We start from the raw sequence: 16,510 nt of genomic DNA, 5'->3' as shown, positions 1-16,510 counted from the left end.
AGAGAGAGAGAGACTGAGCAGAAATATGTAAATGTGTGTGAAAAGAAGTGTGTGTAGGTATGCAGCAGTGTGTGGCACAGAGAGGAAACGTGTGTGTGTGTGTGTGAGAGAGAGAGAGAGAGAGAGAGAGAGAGAAAGAGAAAGAAAGGGAGAGAGTGAGTGTGTGTGTGTAAAAACAGTCCAATGCTGCTCAGCTGCCACAGAAACAACAGATGCTAACTCTCTCTCTCTCTACTACAGTCCTCTCTTTCTCTATCTCTCGTTTCGCTGGTGCGCCCGTTTGCTCCTCCTCCTCTTTGACAGCAGCTTGCTGTAGGGCGGAGGCACACACACACACACACACACACACACACACACACACACACACACACACACACACGCATGCATGCATGCATTCACTCACATGCACGAGTACACACACTCATCAACAGACACACACACACTGTTTCCTGCGGTCACTCATGCAGGAAGCTGAGGCAATGCCAGGCTCTCCTGCCCTACTTTGGCCCAGGGAATCGGTCTGCCCGCCACACACACACACACACACACACACCTAATACATACATACGTACGTACGTGCGCACACACACACACACACGGTAAACCTTGACCAAGCGTTTTTGAACATTGATTTTGGGAAGCCTAATTAACAGCTCAATTTTCCATTAGTTTCATATGGAAACGGAGAAGAAACAAAAGAGGAAAGACATTAGCTTTGTACGTATAAGGAATTAAACTCTTTCAGCTCTGCATGATTTATGTCTGTCTGGGTCTCCATCTGTCCCTCATTTTCTCTCCATCTCCAGTTTCTGTCTCTCCATTTATAAGACTGGTTTTCTCTGATGTCTGGTTTTCTCTTTTCCATGGTTTAACTTAAGAAAACTTGTTTATAAATGAAAAATGACACTCATGTCAAAATCAAAATTAATGACAGGCTTCCCTGATCCAAATAAACACACACTTCTGTCTCTGCATCCTTCTCTGACTCCACAACACTGATACACTAACACACATCGAAATCGCCTAACATGGAGTTTCACATCATCAGCATCTAACTGCTGCTGTCAACACTCATCACCTTGACGCAGTGTTATCAGATTAAGAGCAAGCAGGAGATACGGAGAGATGAATGTGAAAAACAAGACATAATGGAGAGAGGGATGGGTAAAGGGGGAGAAGAGAGGAGGGGGAGAAGAGAGGAGGAGGAGGAGGAGGAGGAGGAGGAGGAGGAGGAGAGGAAGTGATGGGGGAGGGGCGATGACAGAGACTAATGGCTCTGGGGCTCATATTCCCTCCTTCCTTCACTTACCTCTCCTCTCCTCTCCTCTCCTCTCCTCTCCTCTCCTCTCCTCTCCTCTCCTCTCCTCTCCTCTCCCTAGTGGAGCATTGTTCAGCAGCTGGCAGAGGCCTTCTCTGCATTTTCACAGCTTTAGAGTTATCAAAACCACTGGGGACAGCCAGATCTCATTTTAATTGTTGTCTGCATTGCATTCATACTTTCCTTTCAGATCAGCCTTTCTTATATTGTATAAGAGTCGTATTTAAATGCACTTAACTGTGTGTAATCATTGTCAGTAAGTGGATACATGAATGTTATATAGATAATGGATACTTTGGGCATGGATATTATTATTTGATGCCATTATCGCTTTAACATTTTGTCTTTTGTTGCGTACACTACATGTATAGGTATCATGTGATGATTGGCAGCACAGTGGAGCGATGTTTTTATAAGTAGACCCCAATTTTGTTTGTGTCATCAGCGCGCTGCCACTGATTTCCTGCTATTCCACTGATGGACAGCTGGTGGCGGCAACGTATAAAGAAACTTCAACAAACACAGTGACGAAGAAGACTACAACATAGGTGGACGGGATTTTAAATATTCTGGTTTGCAGATGTTTTATGAGCATGGAAATGCACTTACCAGATCATGGATGGGCCTAAAAGATACACAAAATGCCTTTGTGGTGAGATACACTCACTTTGTCTACATAAAACTCCACCAGGCAGTCACCATTCATTTATTCTGTTTGCTTTTTATTTATTTTTCCTGAATCTGGATCCTTTTACAGCCCTGTAATAAAAATTGTATTTCTCCAATGGGATCAATTAAGCTTCAGCATCTACATTTCCAAGATAGTATGTGTATTCTACTTAGTTTTGAATTATTTACAGAACACTAGTAGCATAAAAATGAGAAGAGAGTATCAAAATCCTCTTGTGAAATGTCCTTTTTGAGTTTGTACACATAAACCACTTCTTTATGACCAGCTGATTTTCAGAAAATCACTGTTGGAAAACCAGAATCAACTTGAGGCACTGGCTCTAAAAATAGCAGCGCTGGAGGCTCATCTATAATTGATACAGTGCAGTAATGTATATATTGATCAACTGATTGGATTGCGGAGGAGACGAGACAAGAGAGATCGAGACCAGAGGAGAACAAAAAAAAAGAGAAAGAAAAAATTAAATGTGTTTCGTCTCCAGCAGCCTTGGCATGACAGTGAAGCGGCAACACGCTACAAATCAGTCACAAATGTTACAAGTGACAGCAAAAATCCCCCGAACACACTTTGTGGGCGATGAGTCAGACCATCAGCACTGACACCAGGGGGGAAGAGCTGATAGGTGGAAAGGAAAGAAAGAGAGGAAGGAGAAGGAAGGAAACAGAGCTAAGAAGAGAGAACAGAGCGATAAAGTAAAGTGGGGAAAGACAGCAAAGCCTACTGTTTGTATTATTCTCACAAGTTTGTGTGTGAAACCGCAGAGAAAGAGTTGGTGTTAATCTTCTACTTAACAGCCGGTGCACGACAACCACGAACACACACACGAAAAGTGTAATAAGCGGGCTGAGAGAAGTGAAGATAATCCTCTCTGCATCACCTCAGTATTACTGCTGACAAATGCCGCCTGTGTTTGTATCTACAGTCTATGTGTGTGACTGGGTGTGTGCCTCTGACGGTTGTGTGTAATCCCAGTGACTAATACTGCTGTCAACCTGAAGGCATTAGCAGTCCCACATCATGAAGCTCATGGCACAGGAGCACATCAGACTTAAAGGTCAGTGCTGCAATGTGAACATCCAGATGTTTATCTTGTTGTTACAAATTTGAACACACCGTGTTTTAGCTTGTCTGGCCACCTGTTGATCCTGCAATAAAAGCAACTTATTGTTGTTAGTAATGCTGCCTTGCTAAAAAAGGGAAACTCCAGCGATTTTACAAACTGAAATCTGTTCACAGGTGCAAGGAAGTACTACTGCATGCACAAGGCTATGGTGAGAAACTTCTTTTGAAGGTTCCTTAAATGTACACTAATGGTTGTACAATCACATTTGCCTGTCATAGTGTCACAAAAATCAGGCCAGAATATATTCATCAATATCATTTGAGGGTAACGTCAAATAATGGGATCTGCTCATTGTGGCTTCAGAGCTAGTGTACAAAACTAAACACCTTCAACACTGGTGTTACACATTTTATGGAAACTATGTATTGTTTTAATTGGTTGAAATATCATTAAATGTAAAATTAAATTTCAAGAAGTGTTTTTTTTTTTTTTTTAAGCTGATATATTTGGATTTTTTTTTGTAGATTCTTCAAATTACATTTCTGTGCCTTTGAAGATTTCTTGGCCTGTGTGTTGTGTTGGATCTAGCCTGAGGAGCTTAGTCTTTCATGCTGTTATTTCCCTTGATATATATACATTACCTGAATCCAAAGCTGATGCAAAACTGAGGATAGATTTTCAGAAACTTGATTCATTTAGTGAGTGGAGATTTGGACAATGACTCACGGTAGTTCTAGAAAACGGGGCACTAACATACAACAGTTTGCTGCCTTCGTGATATTTCCTTCTGTAAGTCCACTACAAATTCCATGTTAATCACTGACTAAGAGCACATAAAAATGAATAAAAAAACTAATATGGTCATGCTCTAAGGTACTCCTGATTAACCACAATGCACTTCAGTTTGCTCTGCACCAAAAAATATCCCCTCCAGTTAGGGACTTTGGAAGGTAAAGAAATCTTGTCTGGCTGAATGCATATTGATTTGGCGACGACACATTTGGAAGCCACAGGTCAGATACACAACAATTGCCTTAAAATAGCCCGAAACGTGATGAGGAACATCGGCAGTACACAGCATGAAGACCTTTCACAGACAACATGCTCCATCTGCTGAACTTCAAATAAACACTGATCTGTATCTGCTGCATCAGCTTAAATCAACACACGCATGCACATACACGCACACACACACACACACACACACACACACACACACACACACACACACACACACACACACACACACACACATACAGTGCGATGTGTTGTGTTTGGTCACACAGGGTACCATATTTAATATAAATAACAGGAGGAGACCTGCGCACACACACGGTGAGACAGACACTTTTCCTCTCCTGGTGGAGGTCATTAGAAGTTCCTCTATCATTGGCAGGAAGTGTGTGTGTGAAACAGAGGGAGCACTGCTGGTCACCACATGCCATCGCCACGGGAATGGGACAAACATGGACCTCAGATGGACTCACATCACAAACACACACACACACGTCGCTAACCAAAGCCCAGCGTGGACAGAAGGTTTGATACAGAGTTCATTCAACAGTCACTAACAAGAGTCACGACACAGACAGACACAAACAGAAACTTCGGACTAACCAATGCTTTTTGAGGGCCAGCAGGTGAGCTCACCCCTGAGTGCTTCACCGCACAGAGTTTTTTGAATGTTAAGCAGGAAAAACCTTGAACATTAAAACCAGGCCACAGCACAGTCGGCTCTTGGTGAGGCCAGCTGGCCCACCACTGATACCTACTGTGTGTTCTCTCTGCAAGAATCTCCAATATCACACCAAATAATGCCAAAACAGAGTCGAACCGAGCCAAACTGACAGACCATCACACCAGTTTGACATTTATTACAGTTTTTTCATTGACTTTTAAGATGAACCACGCCCAAAAATCTTGAGTATGAGTGAAAAGTGGGCAGCTTCCAATAGGGATCCAAAATCATGACAAGAAAGTGTATATAACATAACACTTTTAATCAATTAGCTACTCTGCTGTAGATCCATATGTTCGATATGTTCCAAACAATCCTTGTTTCACCAGTGTTCTGTTGATGTTATTTTGGCAAAACTTACAGATCAGTGACAGAGAGTGGATTACTCTCCAGACAGGGAGGTTAACAAAGATGCTTTTAATCAGTTGTACCTGCAGCCAGTGTGAGCTAACACTAGTAGCCGACCTCTGTGAGGGACTACACCAGTAGATTTTCTTTTGTTTGCTACAGCTTTCATACTGCAGCCGCAGCGGAAACGACGAGACCTTTAAATACCTCAGTGCGCTGTCCAAGGTGCTGATCCCATTTAACAATGAACAGCAGTCACAAGCAAACCCCTCTGAAACACACTGGTTTGCTTAAGACATTCACACACCAGGCTCACACGATATATCGCTGTCACTCACCTGTGTGCACCCAACACAAGCACTGTGCTCTCTACCATCTGCTAAGTTGGAGAGACAACACCAGTGAACTGAAAAGCAATTGGTTTAGTATGTCAAGTGTATGCCATTTTTCAGTTAGCTTATCTTCAGCAGGATTTGTGTGATAGCCCACTGGCCTGACTGCTAACTTCATAAGTCTGTGCACCAAGTCCTCCTTGTCCATGGTTACATTTAGACCAAAGTGTAGTCGTGGGTCCGATATGAAGTGAATACATTTAAACTATCTTATCATGTTCTGATAACATCTAATGTATGTAAAAATGAATGTGAGAGAAACTCACAGAAGCTCTATGTGACTTCTGTGCTATGCTGGCAGCTAGTCGTTCAAGCTAGTTCATGTTAGCAGACTCCATTTCTAAACTAAGTTAGCTACTGTTGCACTCTGTTAGCGGAGCAGAGAGAGGCACCATGATGAGACACTCAAAAACATGCATCAATTCACATCATTTGGACTGAATCTGACCTGAGTCCTTTAAAAAGAAATCCACAGTCCAGCAGCATGAAACAACTTAAACAAATCGTCCACAGGTTTATATAGATAGCTGAGAGAACCAGAGAGTGTCATGCTTTTTATGTCATGGGACAATCTGCTCACATGTGGCCAAAAAAAGTTACATACATACATGTGAATTACTGAAAACTGTTACATATAACCTCTTTAATGTAGATCTGTACATATGTACAATAGTTTTAACACTACAGTTTAAAGTCCAAAGCTGTGACTCTACTGCTTAGAATAGCATAGAGCTTTAAATGAACAGGTTGAAGCTATTTACGAATGGGAGCAGAAAGAATGCGGTTCTGTTTTATGTTCTTTGCAAAAATGTTGCACATTACGAGAAAAATCAAGGGATCTACTGCTCTGCACCTTGAGCCTTGAGTTTCCTGCTTCCTGCAGAATCAAAGTGACCTCAACACCCTCACATATAAAAAAAAAAAAAAAAAACTTCATTTGCGATCTATATTCAAACAGACTCTCTTTCGAAATTAGAATTCAAAATCCATACATCATGGATTGGTCCCCTCTGCTGCTTCCATAACCTTCCAATAAATGTGCATACCGTAGCTGCTGCGTACATTATGTTCTGACAGTTTCTTGTACATATGAAGACCAAGTTGGCGCCACAGACGGCAGCCACGGTGTGTTGGTGCACGTTGTTTTGTCTTGTTTTGTTTGTTAATTTAACTTTTTGCCCGAATGCCTGCTGCTCTTTCAATTTTCTCTTTGTTTATTGTTTATTGTCTACAATGTATGCACCTTATTCACCAAGACAAATTCCTCGTTGGTGTAAAATCCTTCTTGGCAATAAATAAATCTGTTTCTGATATGAATGGATTTTGTCCTTCAGTTTCTCCTCACACTTTTTAGAGGGGACAGTGGTCCTGTGTATCATGCTGTAGTTTCGTCTATAACAAAACCTTCTTGGGACTTCCTCTTGGTCTGAATAATACATGACATACACACAAACACACTATACATACACGTACAACCTCTTCCAGTAAACACATCTCTGAGGTGCATCAGGGGACCAAGGGGCCTGAAGGGAACTGTGTTTGTGTGTGTGTGTGTGTGTTTACGTATTATTCTCAGGTCCCCCACTATGACAGCATCCCATTAGCTCAGCGAATCAGCAGTTATAACCTGGTTTCCTAGGTTACGGCCTTCTCAGTCACTCCCAGAAGACATATATCCAGGATGGTGCTTGCTGGGAAACCTTGCTCTGTCTATGTGCGTTAGTGTTTGTGTGTGTGTGTGTGTGCGTGTGTGTGTGTGTATGTGTGTGTGTGTGTATATTTCTAAAACTTTAATACACAAAAGCAAAAAAAAAAAGGTCTTGTTTTCATTAATTACTCTAAGGGAACTATTCTGAGAAATTAACCACATCACAACAAAATAATCAAGTACCAGTAACGTAGATAAACACGGTGTGAAAAGGTTTGCTTCCTATTTACATTGGCTTTTATGTTTAAGAGGAGGAGGATGAGAAGAAAACTAAGAAGAAATAGGAGAGGAAGAAGTAGATGAGGAGGAAGAAAAAGAAAAACAAGATGATGAAGAAGAAGAAGAAGATAAAGATGAAGAAGGAGGAGGAGGAAGAGTAAGAAGAAACAGAAAAGGATGAAGAAGGAAAAAAAGAAGAATAGGAGGAAGAAAAAGATGAAGAAGAAGATGAAGTAAGACGAGAATTAGGTGGAAAAGGAAGATGAACGAGCAAAAGAAGAAGAAAAAGTAGACGAAAGAGGAGGAGGAGGAAGAGAAGAAGAAGAAGGTCCACCGCATCATAACTGAATCACTGACAGACGGTATATAAAGCCTGAGACGCGTTACCATGTCCGCCCACTCTACAGAAAGGAAGCCAAAGTATCCCTGATACACTGCCATTTTGCTCTGGTTTGGAGCCCCAGTCTGCACAGTGGTGATTGGCAAATGTGGTATCAAGGTCCCACCCACAGGCCCACCCACTTCAATCTTGAGCAGGGCTCAGCTGTCAATCATGACATCATATCCCCTGTTTATAGCGTCACAAATGGTAAAAACTACCTAAAAGGTTGTCCCATGGCGGGGGGCGGGGTTTGTAACGTGTCCAGCAGCCAGCCAACAGATGTTTGTCAGTTTTGTGGACCTGCAGGTCAATCTTTATATACAGCAAGTGGGTTAAATGTTTTAAGCCTGTGGCAGCGAAGTGAGAGGTTAAACCACTGGAGATCAGCGGAAACAAGATTTCCTAATGGTGTTAATTTACTCCTTAATTAAAAAATCGGTTTTGTCCTGTTGCAGCTCAGTTATATTTCCTTATGTATTGATCTCCACATGAGATGAATGGTGATGTACTGTGTTTATGTGCAGTACTCACCCTCCGGTCTGTACTGTGCTACTATGGTAACAGTCTGTCCTGCGTTCTTCAGAGCAGCGGCTGCCTGCTCATGTGTTGCAGTGGACAGGTCCACACCGTTCACCTACACACACACACACACACACACACACACACACACACACACAGTTAGAGCCCCTGCCTTGGATCGATATTAATAAATGTACAGTGAGGGCAACATGTACATCGTGGTTGAACAGTAACTCACAGTCGACCAGTCACATGTTTGTGCATGAGTATTGTGTGTACTTTGTGAGCCTGTCTAATGCATATATATATATCAGCACTTTCATCATATGATGGTTACAGACAGTGTGAAGGGATTATCAGTGCTTCTACAGTCTGACAACTAAATCCTGTCTGAAGACAATGAAGGCACATTTCACTTTAGTCAAACACAAAATACAGGTTTAACAGTCATCACATGGCAGCCAAGAGTGGTGGTGAGTGGTTATTCTGAGTTGCATGACTCCCAAACAATGAAAACAGATGAAGTTGGCAATGAACTAAATGGCTTCCTTAACAAGCTAATGTATCCTCTATAGGAGTAATAGTAGAATTTAATTTAATGTTATCTTTAATGATGGTGTTATGCATGTGACAGTTATTAGCTCATACCGACAAGATGCGGTCTCCCTTTCGTAGCTCCCCACAGAGGTCAGCTGGACCTCCAGCAAGAATGAAGGAGATAAAGATGCCTTCTCCATCCTCCCCTCCAACTATGTTGAAACCAAGACCTGTGGACCCCCGCTGGAGCACCACCCGCCTGGGTTCCCTGTGGAAACACAAGTTCAATACACACACCATTAGTACAAGAAGAGTAGCCAGTTTGTATATACAGACAGGATGAGTAATCATTATAGTTGATATGTATATTAGATGGGAGTCAACCTTACTATTAATCCCTTGATTGGGACAGTACAGGATAAAAAAGTTAACGGAAGTATACAGGAGCAGGAACCAACCAAAGGACAACAACAACAAAACAACATCGGATAGGGACGCCGTCATTTTGTTGCTTTCTTTCCATAAGTTGTATTTTTATTTAATATTTGAATCTTATGCACTTTTTCCCTTTTTCCAAAATTCAGGTACAGTATGTGAATTGTGAACAGAAGATAACGCCTATATGCACTTTTGTTTGTTGAGGACAGTTCTCTTGCTTGGTGCAGTTTTCTTTTGTGTTTTTTTGTTTAAGCAATTTAAAACATAAAAGTAATGTCACTGTGCAAAGGAAACAATTGCTCAATAAATCAGTAAAATGCAATATTATATGTTCTGTTTGGGTTTATTCAACTAAGGTAGGCATGGTGTGACCCATGTATTGTTTTCTTGTTTGTTTGTTGTTTCTTTTTTACTGTAAGTGACCTCCAAAAGAGCTAGAAACAGGGACTTCGCAGGTTGTCCTCCATAGAAAAAATATAGGGACCACAGGCCATGTATTATTTATGTTTTGTGCCCTTTAGTGAAGGTTTTTTGTTTGGATTAAGGCAATAAATGCCTCCCTATATTACCACAGATGAGCTGTTCCTGTTGCAATATATTTTGAAATAACACTGCAGAACACAAAGTTATCTAAAAAGAATGGGGAGAAGATCAAATCAAATTCAGTGTACTGCCTAAAGACTAGAAGGGACAGGACAGGATTTATTTATTTTTTTAATCTGGCCCAGGATTGAGATTGGACAAGATTTTTTTCTGTGGGAGTGGGATGGAACAGGAGTGAAAATCCACTCCCGTGTCACCCTCTAATGTATATACATTCAAAAGAAAACAAATAATATTGAAACTGTATGAAGACGTCTCTGTAGTCTATACTTCATATTCTAATAGTGAATCTCAATGAGTGGAAGCAGTATTCAAAATTATGATCATTCACCACAATGACCAGAAGATGTCAGTATTGCACCATCTCTGTTTTGTTGCACCACCATTGTTCATTGATCTGACCTAAACACACAATTCTGACTCAGTTAACACCTGTACATGTTTAATTTCTTTGGCAAATCTTTAGACCCTAACTGTCAAACAGTCAAAACATTCAAATATATGTTTAGGATGGAACTGAAAGCAAGTGTGTTTTATTGCCAGGCAAACATGTACTTGGATGAAATAATCCAGATTAATGCAGGAACAATTTTAGAAATTCAGTATTTGAATACCTGTTTGTGGGTTATCGCAGGATTCATAAATATACATAGCCAGTCTCTTCACTGTTCATATGTGAAGTTTGGATTTGACCTCTCTTCATTGTCTCTGACCAAAATGATTAAAATCTATAGAGCCTGACCGATACTCGATTTTGGGGCTGATGCTGAAACTGATATCAGGACTTTGACACATTGATCAGCAGATAAATTAAACATTTTTCCAATGTGGTTATCAAACACTCAAAGGCATGTAACAGAGGCAGGATATTTTACTGTCTTACATTAATTGTTTTATTTTATAATTTTATTTTAGAAAATGAGATTCAGATCAGTTTCTGTATCACAAGGTGGTATCCATCTTTCTACAGCACACACTGATAAATGATTTCCTCTTAAGACAGGGGATTTCAAATGAGAGATGTGATCTGACGTTCTGAAAATGAGCACACTGACTGGACATTTATTGAAACCCCCATATCCTTCATTTGCATGAGAAACCAATCAGTGAGTGAAAGAGAAAGAGATGAAAGAGAGCATAAAGGCATGAAAGCACACAGAGGAAAAAAGAAGGGCGGACGTCAAAATGACCATCCTGCAGTCAGTCTGAGGCTTATCAGATTTATTAGTATCAAAGCGCTCCGATTGGCCCAGACGGTGATGACGAAATGAGTCATATTCTGGTAACCACGGTGACGCCAGTTGGGTGACCAGGGCTGTGATAGGCTGTAATCCGTCCATTAAAATGGATTAAAGACAGTAGAGCAGCACTGAGGGTGTATGTGCGTGTGTGTGTGTGTACATATGTGACCTGAGTTTACATGTCAGACTAAATTCTCACTGCCATCTGCCAAACACACTCAAGCACACACACACACACACACACACACACACACACACACACACACACACACACACACACACACACACACACACACACACACACACACACACACACAGCAGCAGCAGAGTGAGCAGGCGACAGAGGTCACTCAGAATTTTCTGGGCTCTCGAGGACTGTTTCCGAAGCTGATGCTGTGGGCCTCTTTGAGGACTAATCAAGACCTCAGAGGGGACATGAGACAAGCAATAAAGGAGAAGAGAAAGAAGAAAAGAAAACTGACATTTGACTCCCTTAAGAGCCTGAGTTACATTCATTAGTCAAACTAATGAGAATTATTTGATATTATTTTATCAGTGTTGTTGAATTTGGAATTTTCTTTGTCTGACAAACTTTGCAATAAGAAGAGACAGACAAGCATGGCATTGTTAAGCAAATAATGATGTGGAACTTCTCCTGACATGACAATGCATCTCCATTAGAGTTGGATTTCCAGTAGTTGACAGATTCAAACATCATCAAGTGTTTTAACCAATAAGGAATCTAACAAAATTGAAAAAACAAACAAACAAACAAACAATAAACTGCAAAAGATATGTTTCCTTTTCTATAATAAAATGGAAACAATAAGAGGATTCAAGACAAGAAATATATGAAATATGGCACTAAGTTCTAAAACCCAGACTACAATGACTGTAATATCACATTGACTTAAGTATTCAGACCCTTTGTTATGACATTTGCGATTTAGCTCAGACTTGCAAAAACCAAGTCATGAGGTCAAAGGAGCTGCCAGCAGAGCACAGAGACAGGATTGTGTCGAGACACAGGTCTGGGGAAGGCTCCATAATGCTTCAGTGGAAGAAGTTTGGAACAACCAGGACCTTTCCTAGAGCTGGCCGCATGGCTAAACTGTGCTACCAGGGGAGAAGGGCCTGGGTAAGAGAGATGACCAAGAACCTGATGGTCACTTTGGCTGAGGTTCAGAGATCTTATGTGGAGATCGGATAAACTTGCAGAAGGGCAACCAACGCTGAGACACTCCACCAATCTGGGCTTCATAGCAGACTGTAAGAAACAAGATTCCCTGGTGTGATGAAACCAAGATTGAACTGTTGAACTGAAGCATGGTGGTGGCAGCATCATGCTTTTGGGTTGAGGGAAAATTGAACAGAGCAAAAGTACAAAGGCATCCTGAATGTAAACCTGGTCTGGTGTACTCAGGACCTCAGACTGGGCTGAAGATTCAACTTCTGTTTCCGCATCGTCATTAAGTTGTGTTGAGTGGAGACTGATGCGGTGAAAAAAATTAAACCAATTTAGCAAGTTGCAACATAACAAAATGTGAGAACAGTAAAGGGGTCTGAATGCTTTCTGAATGCACTGAATTCAACCTTAGATATTTGTTAATTTTTGTAAACACTGAACATATCTGGCAGTGCACCATATTTGATTTGAACCAATGGGTCTGTTAATCTGTTCCATAAACGTCTCACCTTGGGATGTCGTCGTCTCCCGTCATGGCCCTGGGCAGTGGTGAGTATCTGGGTGTGGTCAATGGGGCGGGGCTAACAGATTGGCTGCCGCTCATGTAGGGGCTTATATGGTTGTCTTGGTGAGGGGAGTACGCTGGAGGGACAGACACACATGTTTTTTCTTATTTTACCACACTGTCATGCACAAAATATCATTTCATTTATGTTTTTTTAAAGGCTGAATGTGTATTTTCATGTGTCCTTAGTTTAACTCCAGCAACTGAGTCTGAAGTAATCAGAAATGTATTCTCTTATCCATCACAGCTCATTTTGCATGTTTATAAAATCAGTTATGATGCTGATGATCTCTCTCTATAATTAGAGATCTGCTGAGAGACGATGGTGGGATACATGCTGTTTGGTAACGTGTTAGATTCAGAGCGGTGAGAAATGACATGTTGTTTGATAATATGCTGATTTGGAGAGGTGACAAGTGGCTGAAATCCAGTGGAGCAAATTTACCCAGTCAGACTGTGATATAACACATTCAAAACTGTCTGGTTGATGTCATCGCTATATCTTTTAAACCACAGTGTTTCTGTCCAACTTAAATTGGTCAGAAATCAAGTACTTGGCATTATGACACTGGACACTGAATTAGCACATTGTGATCAGGCTAATCTCACAGATTGTCTTTTTTTTTACATGTTCAACTTGTTATATCCTCAAATTCAAACTCTTCCAGGTAATTTCATCTGTCATCTTTTTAGTGTCATCCACAGCCACTTTTTTTTCTAATGTGAGTGGAGTAACACATTTTTATGGCCATGAGAACAAACACAGCAATTCCCTGTGGTATTAAACCCTGATGTGGAAATCCATTGAAAGGTCTATTAACCACTTCACTGAGAGTCGTAAATACTATTATGACAAGGATTATACAGATAGGGACAATTTTACTCCTTTTACCCTCTGTGCTGATGACTTCCAACAGTATCATTCTGACACAGGCTTCTGTGACATCTAAATGTGTTTCTGCCATGACTGAGCTGCTCTTCACACACGGGGAGTCTTTCCTATCATCACGATGAACAGCACAGTAATCATGCTAATTACAAAGACCCCCTTTACTTGTTTCCTTTATTGGTCATATCTTCTTTGTCAAATAGCTCTTTCATAATGAACAAGACACCCACTGACACCTGCCAACACCAGGCTTTGAGAAGCTGAGACTGAAGTTAAAGATATTAAATATCTAATTCAGAATGTTGATTATGACGTTTTAAAACATAATTTAACATCTAAATGTCTTAAAAATAATTCAGTTGCTTATTACAACACATTTACGAAGCCCAATATACATGCTAATTTTAGTGAAAAACATGCATGACCCCTCTGTATTATACAGTAAATGACACATAATTCTTTGTTTGTTAATAAACATGCGATTTTGATAGGTTGCTTGTAATGATGGCAGTTGTGGGAATTTAATTTGGCCTATTTTTTGTGCACTGGAGGGAAAATCATTCAAAGTGGTGTTGGATGTTTTGACAAGATATCTCAAGTTATTTAAATTTTCATAAATCATGTCTTTTTTTTGTGCCCTCGGGGGGAATATGAGTCACTCAAGCTTGCACTGGTTTACTCTTCCTAATCATGACATTTCTCTGTTGTTGCACATTAATTCTACAGTTCTAGTAGGAGCGTCTTTAAAAGAGCAATAGTAAAATAGTAGATGGGTGCTTTTTGTTAACCCACCCTGAGCAGAAATCTCCACCAACAGTTTTGATCCTCACTGTTCTTTATAGTTCAACACCATCTGGCCTTAAAATGCGTCAGCCTTGGCTGTGATGGTGTGTGCGTCTGTCTCACTGCAAGTTGTCTGATGTTGAGGATTAAAGTGAAATATGGACAACAAGCAAAATTGCCACACTACGGGTATAAGTCTCTGTTGTATGTGTACTTACAATTAGTGACGTCAGGTGGAGGGAAGTTGTCATTGATAAAAAGGGAGGTGTGTTTGGCCACACGGAGGTAAACAACGTCGGGAGTCGACTTCAGGGCAGCCACTGCCTCCTCATGGGTGACCTCCTCCAAACAGGAGGCGTTGACCTGATGACACATGGAGACATAGAAGGTGATCAAATACACCTATTTTCGTCTCAGAATATAATATACCCAGCAGATAATATGTAAGAATTTAAAGCCAAAGTGATGGGGAGCCTTAATTTTCTCACATCTAAAGTTTATGTGCGAGTCATCCTAAATTTTTAACATTACTGTGGAAAAACATTTCATAGCAGTTATTAATGACACATCCATTAGAAACTACTATGTGCTACTAATGATATTCAGGGCTATTCATTACCTATATGGTGCTAGTAAACCCACATGTATATTCTACTCTGAAAGTTGTTGCAAACATTTAAAAAAGATTAGAAAACAAACTGGGTTGTTATGTGAAATAATTACACTTTGCTTTGATGCTAAATACAATACACATACTAGACCCAAGAACATTTGCATGATAACACGTACAGAGAAGAATTTAAAACAATAAAAAGGACTTTCTTACAGCTACAAGTTTGTCCCCTATCTGTAGCCGTCCGTCTTTGTGTGCAGCCCCTCCCTCGATGATCTTTGTCACGTAGATACTGTTGTCGCCCGGGACGTGTTGGTTCCCAACTCCACCTGCTATACTGAATCCTAAACCTGAGAGAACACATCAGCAGCTCATATTCTTGATTTGTTTGTTAAAGTAACATCTGTATTTGCCGCATTTTATCCCTTGAACTGCTCTACCAGTTCTGACAAATGATACAGTTCAATTACAGGGTGATCCAAAAAGTCAGCGACCTCTCTCAGATTTGGGCATCAGTTATTTATTTCCTTGTTTCTTTAACAGTAGACAATAGGATAGGAAAAGCTTTCAACATAAAAAAGTCTGTGTTTGACTACTTACAGACTCAACTGTTTGTTCGGTTTATCTTTGCAGTATTTTCTCACCTTTGGGCCCTTTGACCAGCTTGATATCCATGATTCTCTCAGTGAGGCTCCTCCGGCGCCGTATGCATAGTCTCACCAGACCTCCCGCCTCCTTCAGCGCCTCCACAGCCCCGCTGTGGGTCACCTCCCTGACGTCTGCCTCATTTACACGGACTATACAGTCATTCACCCTGCCCGGCAAAGTCACATGAGTGAATAAGTCATTTGACTTGCATAAGCAGTACATAGAGAAAACAAATGATGCATATCACCTAAACTCAAATGTCAGTGTTTTACCCTGAAACTAGAGGTCTAGTTGGGACCAAGAAAAGTGGGATCAAGCTGCTGTCGTCATTTCTTTATTCAGTTCTTTGGTGTTGTTTCTTTATATTTGTCAAGAAACATAAAAGAAAGTAATTTTGCAATTCTTTATGTCTTCTAATGTAATTCTATGCCCCTGTAAAGCACTTTGAGTTGCCTTGTGTCTGAACTGTGCTATACAAATTAACTTGCCTTGCCTCACCTATACTGCACCTTTGAAAACTGTTGGCAAAGTGCTTTAACAGACAAAACAACAGCAGGACAATCAGTACTAATTCAATCAATGCCTTGCTCAGGGGCCTCTCAGCAAAGCTCACTTTCCCTTTTAAATGT

The 16,510-nt window shown here is 40.7% G+C and overlaps 1 protein-coding gene across 6 annotated transcripts in view; it reads right to left on the bottom strand.

The window, feature by feature from the left end:
- Window positions 1-16,510, bottom strand: part of LOC119028594 (discs large homolog 1-like protein) — a 122,027-nt gene that overhangs the window by 24,800 nt on the left and 80,717 nt on the right. For all 6 annotated transcript variants that reach the window (XM_037114770.1, XM_037114771.1, XM_037114772.1 and 3 more), the window contains 6 exons: window positions 15,878-16,047; window positions 15,447-15,583; window positions 14,839-14,983; window positions 12,893-13,025; window positions 9,027-9,183; window positions 8,391-8,493 (listed from right to left, as the gene is read on the bottom strand). In XM_037114770.1, the coding sequence (XP_036970665.1) occupies window positions 8,391-8,493; window positions 9,027-9,183; window positions 12,893-13,025; window positions 14,839-14,983; window positions 15,447-15,583; window positions 15,878-16,047 (845 nt within the window). The remainder of the gene's footprint in view (window positions 1-8,390; window positions 8,494-9,026; window positions 9,184-12,892; window positions 13,026-14,838; window positions 14,984-15,446; window positions 15,584-15,877; window positions 16,048-16,510) is intronic.

Source organism: Acanthopagrus latus, chromosome 11 (genome assembly GCF_904848185.1).
Source record: "Acanthopagrus latus isolate v.2019 chromosome 11, fAcaLat1.1, whole genome shotgun sequence".
NCBI lineage: Eukaryota > Metazoa > Chordata > Actinopteri > Spariformes > Sparidae > Acanthopagrus > Acanthopagrus latus.
Note: the sequence above shows the minus strand (reverse complement) of the source record. Positions and strands in the feature narration are given on the sequence as shown.